At 38.2% G+C, this 16,266-nt stretch overlaps 1 protein-coding gene across 1 annotated transcript; it reads left to right on the forward strand.

Annotated features, from left to right (window-relative positions):
* The first annotated feature begins 2,628 nt into the window (after window positions 1–2,628).
* Window positions 2,629–16,266, forward strand: LOC111699885 (leucine-rich repeat serine/threonine-protein kinase 1). Its single transcript, XM_023470645.1, has 6 exons — window positions 2,629–3,180; window positions 3,272–3,354; window positions 3,703–3,961; window positions 4,789–4,996; window positions 5,170–7,642; window positions 11,269–16,266. The coding sequence occupies exons 2-6, from the start codon at window positions 3,317–3,319 to the stop codon at window positions 15,869–15,871; spliced, it is 7,581 nt and encodes a 2,526-aa protein (XP_023326413.1). The 5' UTR covers window positions 2,629–3,180; window positions 3,272–3,316; the 3' UTR covers window positions 15,872–16,266.

The raw sequence follows: 16,266 nt of genomic DNA on the forward strand, positions 1-16,266 counted from the left end.
TAGAAAAGATTATCACCTCTTCAACAGTATTCTTTCCCATCTGTTCTCATACAGGGCAGGGAGATTTATTACAGGGTTTAAACCCAGCCTTATCTCTTTTACCTTGTCAATCATGTCTACTTGGAAGTTTAGACTTAACCAAGTGATCCTTACAATTCTCCACTCTTTGGTAGCATACCATAGGAGGAGAAGGTTAGATTTTCTTCATTACTGGATCTTCCATTAGAATCTTCCAGGATAATTTTAGAGTTTCAGAAAACCTTGGGAGTCTAGTCTGGTTTACATAGATAATGAACTTTTCCAACTCCTCTCTAGACCCAAGGCAGAGAAAAAACAACTCATCAGTAAATCTTCTGTAAAACTGTATTGCAGTTCCAGTCCATTCTTGCTGCATCTTATTCTCTCACCAACCAAAGTGTGGGAGCTGCCCTGGTTCCAATTGCTGTTCGCTAGCTGTTCCCTCCCTCTGTAAATACGGTTTGTCTCTAAATTCAAAAATATCGGAACCCAGGACAACTGTCATTAATCTGGTGAGGAAGTCTGTCCGTACTGATTTATCTGATCTCCTCTCTCCTGCAGCTCCTGCAGCAACCAGTCCTTCTTCCCAAGGAACATTGGTATACATAGCTACAACATCCATGGATATTGGAAAAGCATAATGAGGTAGAAGTCCCAAATCATTTCACTTATCTTTTTCTCTCAACAGACCTGATGTATCTTCAATATAGCTTGAGAGTTTCATTACATCTGCCTTCAGATGATGATCAACAAATGTTGACAAAAACTCTGTATTATAGAGCCAGACCCAGATACAACCTCTCTCAAGGGAGGTAAATTTGAACTGGGTTCAACAGGTTTATGATCTTTTTCAAGATCATAAAGTTTACCTGGAGTAGGTTTGTCTGGAACCATGAAAATAGCATCCTTCTGCGAAATATATTCTTCTCTTACTATCTCACTCACTAAATCCCTCACAATCTCCCAGTACCTCTTTAAACAGTCCTTCTTCACCTCAATGTATTTGGGTGCCTAGTTTCCAGTTATATCTATGTAGGTCTCACCAAGCTTGTTTTCCATAACTTTTACATATAGACCATAATCCAGCACACATACTCCTCCAGTTTTATCTGAGGGTTTTATGATTATCTCACACTCCTTTTGTTTACGCTGCAAAGTTCTGATATAAGCCAATGCATGTACGGCACTTAGATGTTCCTGCAGTTTTGGTGGACAAGGGTGGTTTCTGGGAAAATTAGTTTTAATAGCCTTGTCCTGAAATATACTCTGGGTCTGAATCCCATCCTCATCTTCTCCGCTTCTATCATCTTCTTCTGCTTCCTGATTTTGCTAAACCAAAACTCTTTCCATCTGCATGCTCTGGAGTACCTCTGATAGGCTAGTTCTACTTTAGTTCTATTCACTGTTCTGCGCATCGGACAGAAATGTAAACCTTTATTTTTACTTAAACTCGTTGAGCTGTAGTTCGAACAAAGTTTCAATTTCTTTTGGTTCATCTTTCTGATCTTTCGTTCTCTCTTATTTCTGCTAACAAAGCTCCTGGAACTGCGTTTTCCTATTCCAGAGTTTTTTGGTTCACACTGTTTTACTATGAGTTTTACTTTATGGTGCCCTTGAACGATTTTTCTTCCCTTGCTAAGTGCTTTTAATTTGTTTCTTTTCCCGAGTAATTTCTTTTGTGGTCCAGCAATTTTACCTGGTATTTAATAGAATACAAATTCCCAGGAAAATTCTTTTCTGAAATATTAACATTTTTTAAACATTTTCTCCAGAAATTGAAGAACAACAGAATAGTTTCTTTAGTCTCACGTAACCACTTTTTTCTGAGACTTACCTCGATCGAGACTCTCCTCATAAGTTTAATTGCCCTAATATCTGGACAAATTTCTTCTTTTCTCTTTTATTTGTCAAAACCCACCCTTCCTCAACAATTCGAGAATTCCTTTCGATCAAAAACTTTCTAAACTAAAACCGTCTTCATCAATCTTTCCTTTCAGCTCTTAATGATTTATATAATACTAGCTTGGGAGCCCAGCTTTGCCTGGAAACTAACAATTCTCTACAAAAAGTCAGCCCACTGAATCCATAATCTTAACCCAAGCTAAGGATATTGACTTGCATGGTTTTCTACCTATCAAAGTTTGAGGCAAATCTGTCAGGGGGGGGGGGGCGAATGTCCCCTGCCCCCCCCTGTATCCGCCTCTGCCTCTCATTTCTACGGGCCTGATTGTATATTGATAAACCTTTCCTTTCATTAAAAGCATACAAAAAATTGATACTTTTAACAAAATGAATGTCATTTTGGGTGCTTTGGATTCTTACTCTTGAGTTTAAGATTTGAAAAGTGTAAGCTCTGAGTTTTAGGAGGGGCTACGCCTCCCCCCTTCACAGGTCTAGGGTGGAGCACTGCCCCCCCCCTGTATACGCCCTTGTTTGGATGCCTTAAATTTAAATGATAGATTTATTATATACATGATATAGGATGAAATAAATCAAGTTTTCTCTTTAATATTGCTAAGTTTCGCCACTAGATGGGGTTGGTTGTAACACAAACAGCTGATATGAAAATGTAAATTTAGTTATATATCTTTTATCTAAAACTATACAACATACATACATAGAATTTTACTAATAATGAGATAATTTAACTCATTTAACTTAAATTAAATTGTCATTAGTGACTAAAGAGATATTTTATACAGTGGTTCGTGTATTATATTCAAGATCATAACTTAATTTAAATGCTCGTTACAGAAATATTGATTAAGCCTTAACAATTTTTTACATTTTCATACATCACTAGCTGAAGGCCCGGCGTTGCCCGTGGTAAAAAAAACGTATATAAACAAATTTCGGTAATTTCCTAGTAAACGGTTTTTGGATTATATAGATAACAACTATGATATTTTGCCTTTAAATTGAAATAGCTTTTCCTGGCAGTATTTACTATTTATATATGTTTGTTTAACCCTTTCCATGTCCTTTCTGTCTGTAGGACATCGTTTTGTTGTTCTTTTTCCTTTTAATTTATCATATTGCATAATTGGCTTCACAATCTTTTCTCTCTTTTCAAGTTTGCATTTATTACATTTAGCAAGGGCATATCCCTCGGTGTAAAAATGGCAAAGACGGTGCCCTTCCTGTATAAAAGCCACTTATCAGGCAATTTTTTTTCTCTTTCCAAAAATGTTAACTGGTAAAAAGTTTTCAACACGATTGAGGTTAAAAATACTTAATTTTTATTTGTGTTTAGAGAATGTGGGCGGGAGGAGGTGAAGATTAAATAAAAAAAAGCAAGATGGAATCCTTAATTGATATTGAAGATTTCTCCGGCAGGTAAATCAGGCGCCTCCAAGTTTGACATTTCATCTAGGAATTCAGAAATTTGTCCTGTAGGGGGGTTTTGGTTTTTTCTTTCAAGTGGGGGGGGGGCGAAGCACCCGTTGGGCCCCAAAACTCCATGGAAACCATAGATTTCACTGATCTAGGGGGGGAAAGAGCTCTCATCACATAGCCCCCCCCCCCCCTTACAAATAGATTTTCGACTTTCCTTGCGAAATATCTCTCTTACCCTCTCTCTCCTTGAAAATTTAACCGTCCTTGAATTATTTGATGGTTAAAAATCAGCTTTTAAAATCTTAATTTCTTGAATATGTGTATATAACTCCCGGTATCATTATCTAGGTTGCTCCACCAAGCAGCTCTCTGGGATAACGCAGAGTTGCTGGAGGACTTGTTGAACGGTGAGGAGCTGGAGTTCATCAACTCTGCAGACTCCTGGGGAAGGACTCCTCTCCATGCAGCTGCTACCACAGAAACTTCGCAATGTCTTCGGATACTTGTTCAAGCAGGTTCAGATATTAATGCGCCATGCGGGCCTAGGGGAGAATGCCGCACTCCTTTACATATAGCAGCTGAACATGGAAATGTACAAAATGTACAAGTAAGTAATTTTGTCCATTATTCTTTAGGCCTATAGAACAAAAAGGATTAGTACAGATACAGAGTCTGTTCACTGTACAGACTTTAAAAAAAAAAACGACTCCTAATTTATGTATGTATGTATATTATGATTTAGTATTAATAAAAATAATGTAATATAATTTGAACAAGTGACTAAAAGGTTACATTTTTTAATACTTTTCTCAATTGAAGTTTTTATACCAGGAATGGAAACTTTACACTTCTAAACTCGGCATTTTTTTTCTTTTTCTAAAACTATGTTCATATTAAGAGAAAACTAAAAAGATACGAATTTTTGCCACAACCTCAAATTTTCTAATCCATATATCTTTCCAACCTGATTGTGAAAACCTTAAATATTTTTTAGTTTAAGTTGGGTTATCTATCAAAATTTAGAGTTTTAAATATCAAAGGTTTTCGACATCATGGTTGCAAAGATATGCGAAATATTTTATTATAATTATAGAATATAGAGATATTAAGAATTTTTTTGAAATTTCAATTGATTATATCATGAAAATGTTTAATTTTGGACGAAATCATTCATATCTTTAATGATTATGAAAGCACAAAAAAGGCAGATCATATTTTTGAGATTGCAGGCCTGGGGTGGGGCTATTTAGTTATTTTTTCATAAAAATATTGCCAAAATTTTGTTGCCAAATAGATGCCGCTTAAAGTAAGGCCAGGGACGACTTCATGTCTTCAATTAATTGATGAATTATAACCACACTTTTGATGACAAAATTTGATGCAGATATTTTTTTGGGGATATAATATTTTTGAATTTCAACAATTCTTTGCAAGGTTTTGGTTGAGGCTGGAGCTGACCTACTGGCCAAGGACGCCCTGGGTCTCACACCCCTCGACCTCGCGGACAAGATGGATCACACTGAGTGTATGGAGGTTCTCAGGGAGGCTGTGGATAAGAAGGAACAAGAGAAACAAAAAGATTTCTATAATTTGTTAGACGCCTGCGCTGCTGGTGACATAAACACTGTTAAAACTATTCTAGGTAAGAAAAAGAGATAAAATAATCTAAGACTGAGAGTGATAAAGAGTAAAAGAAAATTTAAGGATAAGAAAGAAGGAAAACTGGTAAATTACCCACTCTTGGATTAAATCATGTATAATGTATATGCCCTTGTTCAGTAATGAGAGATTGTGAAAGTATCTGTTTATTTGTAGGAACTGACAGCTATGCCGCAGACCTGGTTAACTATGTACCCAACGGTAGCAGCAGTCTCCTCTTCAAATCCTCCGAGCATGGGCAGAGGGAGGTGGTCAAGTATCTATTGGAACGAGGAGCCCGAGCACAGATTCATCCTGTAACTAAATACTCTCCTCTGTATATAGCAGCGTATAATGGAAAGAAGGATATTGTTGAGATATTATTAAAAAAGTTCCCTGAACTAATAAACATGCAGACAGTAGAAAAATGGCTGCCACTCCATGCGGCGTGTTTCAACGGACACGCAGCTGTTCTGGAGTTCTTGTTAAAGTACAAGTTCCCTGATGATATATTAATCAATTTCAAAGATAGAACAGGATGCTGGAAATATGAACTTCCGTTTGATATAAACCAGCGAGATCTTTCCGGTCAGTCTATTCTTTACCTGGCTTGTTGTATCGGTAACCTGAGGATGGTTGATCTTCTCCTGGAGTTTAGAGTTAAAGCAACTAGTACAACCCTTCCACCTCCAGATTCAGAGGAGGAACCAACAGAGAGAGCTCCAAAACCCCGTGGAATCGGTCTGCAAGCTCTTCTTTCAAAATTTCAATCAAAAGAGGAAATTCTCAAGTCTAACGAGACCTGGATTAAACCTGTAGACCTTGACCTGTACTGTAATCAGGGTTCGGAGACAGCTCTTCATGTTGCAGTGAGGAATCGTCATCATGCTATAGCCTCCCATATCTTAGCCGCCGGAGCTGTTCCTAATCTTGCAATGCAGAACCGTCGGAGTAGTGTTGACGGAGAAACCTTCTCCAAGTCCTCGACTTGTTTGCTGGAGGCAGCCAAGAACCGGGATATGGGAATGATAGATCTTCTTCTGAGATATGGCGCTAGAGATGATCAAAACCTTGCACTAGCTGCTGCCGCTAAGACGGATGATTTCTTAGTAATGTCTAAACTGCTTGCTCTGAAGGCTCACCAGGACCAGGAGTCCAGTGTAAACAAGAATGCTATTGCTGAAATGCATATGGGAAGATCAATGAAAGGTAGGTCATCTGTTAGTTCTCTAACCTACAACTCAATGTGTCCAAGCACCCCTGTTATGATTAACTGGCATCAGACCGGAGCACTAACTGTTGTTAAAGAGCAGTGGCTCACAGAATGTGCCGTAAAACAGAACCCTAAGCTAAGATTGAGCCCGAAATATCAACCAATGGCTCTTCATGCAATCACCAGGTTAGATTTATCTAACAATGAGATTATCCAGCTCCCAGAGGTTCTCTGGTCCCTGCAGAGTTTGAAGTTCCTAAGTCTGGCTGGGAATAAGTTGGAGATGTTAAACGACTGTTCCTACTCTTCTCCATGGTTAGAGGAGATACAACTGCAGGATAATAGATTAGAATACATCCCTACTAATCTATTCAAACTCCCTCTCCTGTCCATTCTTGACGTGTCTAACAACAAGCTCCAGAATGTTCCATTTGCTCTCTGGACGTCCACCTCTATCCGGGATATAAACTTGTCCCTGAACATGCTCTCCGATCTACCGACCTCACTGAGTATGCTCCGCCACGAATCCGTCTCTTCACTAGGGGCGGAGAGCCAGATGTACGATTCCTCGTCTGTTAACAGTGATGTCGGATCGGATAATGTCTCAGTCCAATCAGATCCTGAGGATTCTATAGATATTGAAGACGATGCTAAACAATTGGAGGAGAAAACCTCCCAACTGGATCAGATCCAAGTAAACCACTGCAACAAGTGGAAGTCTAGTCTAGTCATTGTAGAGAAGGAGCAGTTGGATCCAACAATAGATAAAGACGAATGCAAGCTCCAAAGTCTAAACCTTTCTCACAACTCCTTCCGTGAGATCCCTCTAGGTCTACCATGTCTAGCTCCTCATCTTACCCGTCTTCATCTCTCATATAACTCATTATCAACGATTGGACCTTTATCAAGATATCCAGCCTCCTTGAAACATCTAGATTTATCCCACAATCAGATAGATTCCTGGCCAGGGGACATGGAGACAGATGGAAACTGTTATGCTCTTCAGGAGGGGAACCCAACCACAGGAAGTTCATGCAGTACTCCGGAGCCTAGGAAGGTTGGCAGATATCCTGTCCGACAAGGGTCTAGAGTATTCTGTCCGCACCGGAGACACATCAGGATGGAAAACCTGAGAACTTTGATCCTGGCAGATAACCTGCTCCGTGAGGTTTGTCTGTATGTTTCGCACCCGGATAATTTCAGTACTCCGTCTGAAGATCTGACCGAGGTTGGGAATGATATCTTGACTCCTAAATCTAAACTGATGTTCAGTAACCTAAGTATGCTGGATGTGAGTAACAACTCCCTAAAATGTATTCCTGTGAGTACAAGTGAGATAACTAATCTCTCCGTCCTGAATATCTCCGGGAATGAAGGTATAACTGATCTGCCCCCGCAGATGGGTCTCCTCTCCAGACTCTGGAACCTGAATACAAGGTAAAGATATTCTTTATTTGATACCATTTAAGGGGACTGTGAGCGTAATTTCAATTAACCCTTCATGCAAAGATGGCATTGCCCGATTTACAAAGGTACCCTTGAAACCTTTATCTGATCAGTAGAAATGGGCAAGTCACTTCTGTAGAGAAACCACAATTGAAAAATAATTAGTTGTTTCCTAAATAAACATTTACTACTAATTTATACTTGATCAGACAAAGGCTTTAAGGTACCGTTGTAAACTGTGCATTGCTATCTTTGCACGGAGGGTCACTTGAAATTACGCTTACAGTCCATATAAGAACCCCGGCATTGATTATAAAATCGCCATTTGTATTCACAATTAAAAAAAAATCTTTAATTTCTCTTCTATTCCTACTTCTTTTCTTTTTCTTTAATAATATATCTTTCAGGACTATTATTTTTATTTTTTCCTTGTTTTTCCTTTAACATCCCTTGATATTCATTACTTAACATTAGGATAGGACTACTGAAAGAAATGTATACTTTTTTCAGTTAATTTTATATATTTAAACCATTTATTTTGCCAATCTATATTTAAAAACGTAAAAAAGCGGTTTGAAGTAAAATCTTTAATTAAACATTTTTTTCTTGACACAAACCATTTTGGTGTGAGTTCTGTTGCATATTAACCACATCTGGGATATTTACAAATATTTTTGATATATTATTATGTAGACATTGTATTTTACTCTTGGACATATTCAATTCCATTTCAATTTAGAATTCACCTTGAGTTCATTAATTGTGTTAAAAAGAGAAGAAAAAAGCTAGATGTTGTTTAATAATGCTAAAGAGGATTTTATTTCATAGGAGAGAAATGTATTTTATAGGAGAGAAATGTATTATCTAGTAGGGAATGTATTATCAATGAAGGAAATGTATTATCTAGGAGGGATATGTATTTTCTAGTAGGGAAATGTATTTTCTAGTAGGGAAATGTATTTTCTAGTAGGGAAATGTATGATCTAGTAGGGAAATGTATGATCCAGTAGGGAAATGTATTATCTAGTAGGGAAGTGTATTATCTAGTAGGGAAATGTATTTTATAGGAAGGGAATGTATTATCTAGGAGGGAAATGTATTTTACAGGAGAGAAATATTTTTTACGAGAAAATAAATGGATTATATAGTAGGGAAATGTATTATCTATTAAGGAAATGTATTATCTCGTAGGGAAATGTATTTTCTAGGAAGGGAATGTATTATCTATGAAGGAAATGTATTTTACAGGAGAGAAATGTTTTATACGAGAAAATAAATGGATTATATAGTAGGGAAATGTATTATCTAGAAGGGAAATGTATTATCTAGGAGTAAAATGTATTATCTAGGAGTGAAATGTATTATCTAGGAGTGAAATGTATTATCTAGGAGTGAAATGTATTATCTAGGAGTGAAATGTATTATCTAGAAATGAAATGTATTATCTAGGAGGGAAATGTATTATCTAGAAGGGATTGTATTATCTAGAAGGGAATGTATTATCTAGAAGGCAAATGTATTATCTAGAAATGAAATGTATTATCTAGGAGGGAAATGTATTATCTTGTAGGGTTGTATTATCTAGAAGGGAAATGTATTATCTTGTAGGGAATGAATTATCTAGAAGGGAAATGTATTATCTTGTAGGGAACTGTATTATCTAGAAATGAAATATATTATCTAGGAGGGAAATGTATTATCTTGAAAGGAATGTATTATCTAGAAGGGAAATGTATTATCTTGTAAGGAACTGTATTATCTAGAAGGGAAATGTATTATCTTGTAGGGAACTGAATTATCTAGAAGGGAAATGTATTATCTTGTAGGGAAGTGTATTATCTAGGAGGGAAATGTATTATCTTGTAAGGAACTGTATTATCTAGAAATGAAGTGTATTATCTAGAAGGCAAATTTATATTATATAGTTTTACTCGAGTTTAGTGATAAGCGTTGTTTTTTTCGTTATTTAAAATTTTAAAGTTGTTTATTTTTTAAGATATTAGACTGAACCATTGATTTTTCTCTGTCAGACTCCCACTTTTGCAAATGCAAAATGTTAAGTAAAAAAACTTGTAGAAAATCTAATTTTGAATCATTAATCAGACCTTGTAGACTTTTTGTGGAGTATCCTGAAAAACGGATTAAATATGATGCCAAACCCTAGTCCATTTCATTTCTGTTTCGTGATAAAAAATTCATAATATCCATTATTCAATTTATTCACTTTCTTCAGCTTTGGAAAAAGCTTTGGATAAGAAATTCTTATTTTTTAAATGTCTTTTTCGCTTTTTTGTTTGTTGTAACGGTTTAACTAAAATAAACAAAAATTCACAAAGTCACTTAGATTCATTAAGGAATTGAGTCGTTGACCCAAACTCTGATGTTCTAATCCCAAAATCTTTGCAACCCAAAGTCTTAAACATGAGATATTTCAAACTATGAGTTCTGTTAGATCAAATTATAATAATCTTTGTTTGAAATATCAAAGGTTTACACCATCAGGTTACAAAGAAATATGAATTTGAAAATTAGAGGTAGTGGCAAATTCTCAAGTTAATTTTCTTTTACAAGATACAATTTCTGTGATTTCTTTAAAGGGAGTGTTCGCGAAAAATGAAAGGGGGTATAGGCTTAATGCGATAAAAAAGCGCTTTTGATCGCTACTAATCTTACTTCTGTCTGTTGCGTCTATAAGGAGAAAATTGTTAAAGACGTTTCATACCGAATAACATGACGTCCATACAAATTGAGAAAATTGCAACATACTACTTAGACCGTAAAAAAATCAATTTAATTTCAAACAAGTCATTCAGATATTACAACCTATAGTCATCGATTATCTTTCGCCACATTTATATATAGTTGATTTTTCATAATATGTTTTAATTGTTATGATCTGAGAGTTACTTATAAAAACATTTATTCCTGTTTCGAGGATTTTTGGTAATGAAGACGACATTTCCATATTTTCCAGGAATGTTCGAAAACAAGTTGTAAGCTTAATATTATTTAAAAAAATCAAAATCAAAACTAGTATGAAATATCAAATATATACAAATGTTGCGAAAGATAATCGATGAATATCGATGAATATCTGAATGATTTGTTTGAAATTAAATTGATTTTTTTGCGGTCTAAGTCGTATGTTGCAATTTTGTCAATTTGTATGGACGCCATGTTATTCGGTATGAGACGTCTTTAACAATTTTCTCCTTATATAGACGACAGATAGAAGTAAGATTTGTAGCGATTAAAAGCGCTTTTTTATCGCATCAAGTCTATACCCCCTTTCATTTTTCTCGAACACTCCCTTTAAGCTACTTTTTATTCTATTTCTAAGCAAAATATGATGTCGGAACTTATGTGTTGATCTCGATATCAAATGTGGGCACTTTAAAATTTAAGGATAAAACTTGATCCGTCATTTAAAGTTATCCCTGCAGGGTATGACCGCTACAGAAGAGGAATTAAATTAAATAACATGGAGATCAATGCTTAATCTAGAGATTCACAATTTGCTAAATTTCTGACTTTAGGAAACTTTAGCTGACCTCTTATTTGAAGTGGTGACAACGTGTATATTTTTATAATTATTTAAGTATTTTTGTTTTGTTTAGGGGATGTAACCTACAGGAACCTCTGGCCTCTATGACGAACTCAAAGCACTACAAGACGATGGATATTATCGGATATCTCAGATCGGTCCTTGAGGACGCTAAACCATACGCCAGGATGAAACTGATGGTTGTTGGAGTTCAAGGTATCGGGAAGACGACCCTCTTAGAACTACTCCGAGCTGAAGGAGGATCGTATAAGAGAACCAGGCAGTCGGAGCACTGGGCTAGGCGAATGGGAAACAAGAACATGACGATGAAGAGCGGGAGAGGAGTGAGTATGAGCACTGTCGGAGTAGATATCGGAGATTGGACGTATGAGAAGAAGAATAAAACCCAGAATATGTTTGGACCTGTTGTGTTTCGAACCTGGGACTTTGGTGGACAGCAGGAGTACTATACAACACATCAATACTTCCTCTCCAGGAGGAGTCTATACCTTGTTCTCTGGAAGATCGGAGACGGGGAGAAGGGTATAAATGAGATCCAACAATGGCTGATAAATATCCAGGCCCGGGCACCCAACTCCCCGGTTATAATTATAGGAACCCATCAGGATGTGACTAGTACTCAGTTTCCGCCCTCGTTTAGTGAATATTTACAGAATAAGATTAGGGATAGGTTTATTAACCTTGTGGACCCGGAGAAATGTGGGTTACCTCGAGTCCTAGACTCTCTAGAAGTGAGCTGTAAAACCAAATATAATATTAAACATCTTGCAAACCTTATCTACGATACTGCATTTAGTCTCAAGTCCCAAGGGAGTAAACAAAGGCTCCTGGAGCAGAAAATCCCCGCAACCTACCTCTACCTGGAGGAGATAGTTGGAGATCTGTGCGTAGAGATGCGACACACTGGACACGATCCTGTCCTAGGACAAGTGGAATATGAGGAACTGGTCACATCTCATATGAAGTCTAAATACAGTACAAGCTTCAGGGATAGTGCGGAGCTTCACCAGGCGACAACTTTCCTACATGAGAACGGAGTCTTGCTCCACTATGATGATGCAACCCTACGAGATCTCTTCTTCCTGGATCCACAATGGTTGTGTGACATGCTCTCACATGTTGTCACAATTCGGGAGATCAATCCTTTTGTGAAAAATGGTATAATGCTTCTTGAAGATTTGAAACATGTTTTTAAATCCTCAACTGCCGTTTCTCTCTCTGCTAAATCCTACATCGTGAATCTACTTAACAAGTTTGAGGTTGGATTGACCTGGGATAGCAGAACCCTTCTCATACCTTGTCTTCTACCTACAGAAACCATGTTGTACAGCGGGATACCAGGGATAGATAGCAGGGTTACCATCCCTCTTAGATCTAGAGGATGGGCACAGAGAGGACGAAGATCTATTAATACTTCTGCAACTACTGTTGTTGGAAAATCATCATTTTTCACTCAAGATCTAGAGGATAAAGGTCTAACGATGCAGAATCGGAGCAGAAGCGTCCCAGCCCGACGTTTACTGAGATCTAAAGATATCTCTTCTCCAATCGATCAATCAAGAAAAGAAACAAAAAAGATTCCTCGAGATTATGATCTCTCTCATAGATCTGAGCCTGATCATGCAATCCATAGATTGATTCTTCTTGCCTATCTCCCCTCTGGATTCTGGTCTAGATTGCTGACAAGAATCCTAGGTGATGATTCTGTTGTGGAAACAATTAGATCCTATTTTGTAATACCTCAGGAGGTAGAACAGGATCCTCATCTGGGACGAATTATCAATGAGCATAAACCTGAGTGGGTTTGCTGGCAGACAGGGTTGGAGCTACAGTACCTGGATACTATTCTCTTCTCAGTAAGAGAGGTCCTCCCTAAGTCTATGGCAACACTGGATTATCACAACATGAATTTAATGGTGAAGCAAGAGGGAACCTGGGCGAAGGTTGATCAAGCAGGTTCAGCAATTATAGAAATATCCCTCCCCCAGGATACAGTTGTGATTAAACGTCCTGTAAAGGATTCTGGGAAAAGAGAATCTATTGGATACCAAGCTCTGGTTCTGGATCCCTGTCCTAGAACAGTTTGCCAGTTCTTGTCTATGGCAGTAGAGCATATTGACCAACTGCTAGAGGACTGGTATCCCAGTCTAGGTACTAGATTTGTTCATACATCAGAAGGGAAAATGTTGGTAACAAGGCTTGTCCCTTGTCCAAGATGTCTGACCAATCAAACAGACAAGGAGCAGAATGATCCCTGGAAAGATTGGAACTTTGTGAGTAGCAGACAGGTTGAAGAGCTGCTGGCGGAGAACAGGGTTCTCAAAGCATCTCGACAGTCCAGGGAGAGCAGGGATAGTGGAGTAGGACGGGAGAGTCCCAGGAACGGAAAGGGGACTTCTGAATCTATGGAACGGAAGCTCGATGTAGCAAAGCATGGTATTGGAGCACAGGAAGACAAGGTTTACACATTTCTGGTTGAAGAATGCATTCTCTACGCTTTTGATGGAAAGAACGCTGAATGTCCTCTACATGCTGAACTATCCTTAGCTCAGATGGCTCCTGACACAGTATTTCTTGACCTTGGAGAGAGGTTAGTCATGTCCTCAGAGGGTATAAAGAGGGGTTCTCTGATTGGACGTGGTGCATTCGGTTTTGTATTTGGTGCAACATGCAGGAGTAGGGGTGGACAAGGTTTCAGAGATGTTGCAATCAAAATGCTCCAGCCAGTAAACCCTGGACCCAGAGCCCGATCTTCATCATTAGCAGCATACAAGGCTGCGATGACAAAGTGGGAACGTGATCCTATGCAATATGCTTGCAAGGCCTATTGTACAGCAAGACAGGAGCTTAATATTCTACTGCATATTAAACACCCTCATGTAGTCCCATTAGTGGGTATCTGTATTAAACCCCTAGCCATAGTACTAGAGCTAGCTCCAGTTGGAGCTCTTGACTCAATGCTTAAACATTACAGAAGATCTGGAGCTAAACTATCCATCCCATCAATCCAGCAGATCTGTATTCAGATAGCTCGAGCTCTGGAATATTTACATCAGCAGCGTATTATATACAGAGATCTTAAATCTGAAAACGTTCTTGTATGGAGTTTACCACAACCCTTCGAGGAGGGAGATGCAACCAACGTCCACATGAAGTTAGCCGATTATGGGATATCCCGAGCCTGCTTACCGACCGGAACCAAGGGGTTTGGTGGGACAGAGGGTTTCATGGCTCCGGAGATAATGAAGTATAACGGAGAAGAAGAATATACGGAGAAGGTTGATTGTTTTTCTTTTGGGATGTTTATGTATGAATTGTTAACACTTCATCAACCATTTGAAGGACAGGAGACGGTAAAAGAATTGATTCTTGAAGGTGGTAGACCTCCCCTCACTCAACGTGAACTCTCATATCCGTCCTACTTTGTGGATTTAATGGTAACATGTTGGTCTCATCACTCCAGGGATCGACCTACCGCCAGCCAGATAGTTTCCATTGCTTCAGCTCCCGAGTTCACTCATTTATTGGATACAATACTCCTGGATCAGAAATCTTGCTTTGCCTCTAGCTCAACCACCAGCCTAAAACTAGGTAGTATAAATGGACACCAGGAGCTCTGGCTAGCTTCTAAACTGAATAGTATGATAAGCTCTGAAACCCAGCTCAATGTGTTGGACGCAAATCAAGGAGGTTGGTTGAATCATTTCATTCAAAAGGAGAAGCTGGTCGACTCTGTCACAAGCATGACAACTGTCCAGGACGCTATCTGGGTTGGTACTAGTCAGGGAGAAATACATTCCTATAGCTCATCAACATACAAGAAGATTTTCTCTTATCATATGGACCCTGGAGCTGAAAACCCGTCTCCCATTCGATCTTTATACTTTATAAAATCTTCAGGGCGTGTAGTGGTTGCTCTCCACAATGGAAGAATATTCTTATGTCAGTCTGACATGATCCCTGTGAACCCTACAGGTGGAGAAGGAACCTTTATCCTCACCGAGCTGGGAACCTCAGGTTGTGTTCATTGTGTCACAAGTATACTGAAAGCGGAGAACAAGGTTGAGGTTTGGTGCGGTCAATCTCAGGGAGCAGTTGCAATATTCTCCTTGACAGACAGTGTAGTAACAAACCAGGATATCATGAACCATAACCTGGAGCTAGGGGAGGTGATGCAGGTTGTGTCTACTGAGGATAACAATCATGTATTTAGCTACCTGTATCCAGGTTGTTTGATCTATCAGTGGGACGTCGAAACTAAATCCATTACATCCAAACTAGATTGCAGTAAACTTATTCCTTGCTCAGAGTCTTTAAAAACTATCAACATTGATGACCAGTTCTCTCCAGGTAGATGTCAAGTTTCCACCTTGGAGGTAGTTGGAAACCTGCTTTATATAGGAACCTGTTGGGGTTGTCTAGTAGTTGCTGAAACCTCTAATCTCCGACCTGTAACCGTCTTCAGACCCTTCGGGGAGGAGATACAGAGCCTGGTCAGCTTCAGCCCAATGTCTGGGAAGCAGTGCCTGGTGAGTATAGGACGAGGATACAGGAACCTGATCAGTAGGTTCTGTACATCATCAGGGACAGAGGAACTGGAGACAGAGAAAATATATGCTCTACTCTGGCAGACCGACTCGTGGATCATGGTGTAATCAAATACTACAGCGAGCTAGTTATCCAGAAAAGGTTTTTAAGGATACCATCGTGAATCGGTCATGTAACTATTTTAACGTAAAAATTATTAAATCCAGTCGACAATTCCCTTTTTTGAGCTAAAGGGATAAATGAAGGTTTTAAATATATATCTCAAGGTTTGTATAAAATTTAAAGATCGGAGCTTTGATCAGGTTATTCTAGGGGTTCATGTTTATGGTTGAAGGTTGTCATATTTAATTCTATCCTAACCAAGCATATTAGATGATATTTTGTTTATGTAATATATATTTCATTGTTATTGTGTTTTATTAAGAACTCGTTCAGATTTTAATTTACATTATAAACATCAGACGATATAAAAAAAGAATGAGTACAATTTTCTGACAACATT

Source organism: Eurytemora carolleeae, unplaced genomic scaffold (genome assembly GCF_000591075.1).
Source record: "Eurytemora carolleeae unplaced genomic scaffold, Eaff_2.0 scaffold47, whole genome shotgun sequence".
Taxonomy (NCBI): Eukaryota; Metazoa; Arthropoda; class Copepoda; order Calanoida; family Temoridae; genus Eurytemora; species Eurytemora carolleeae.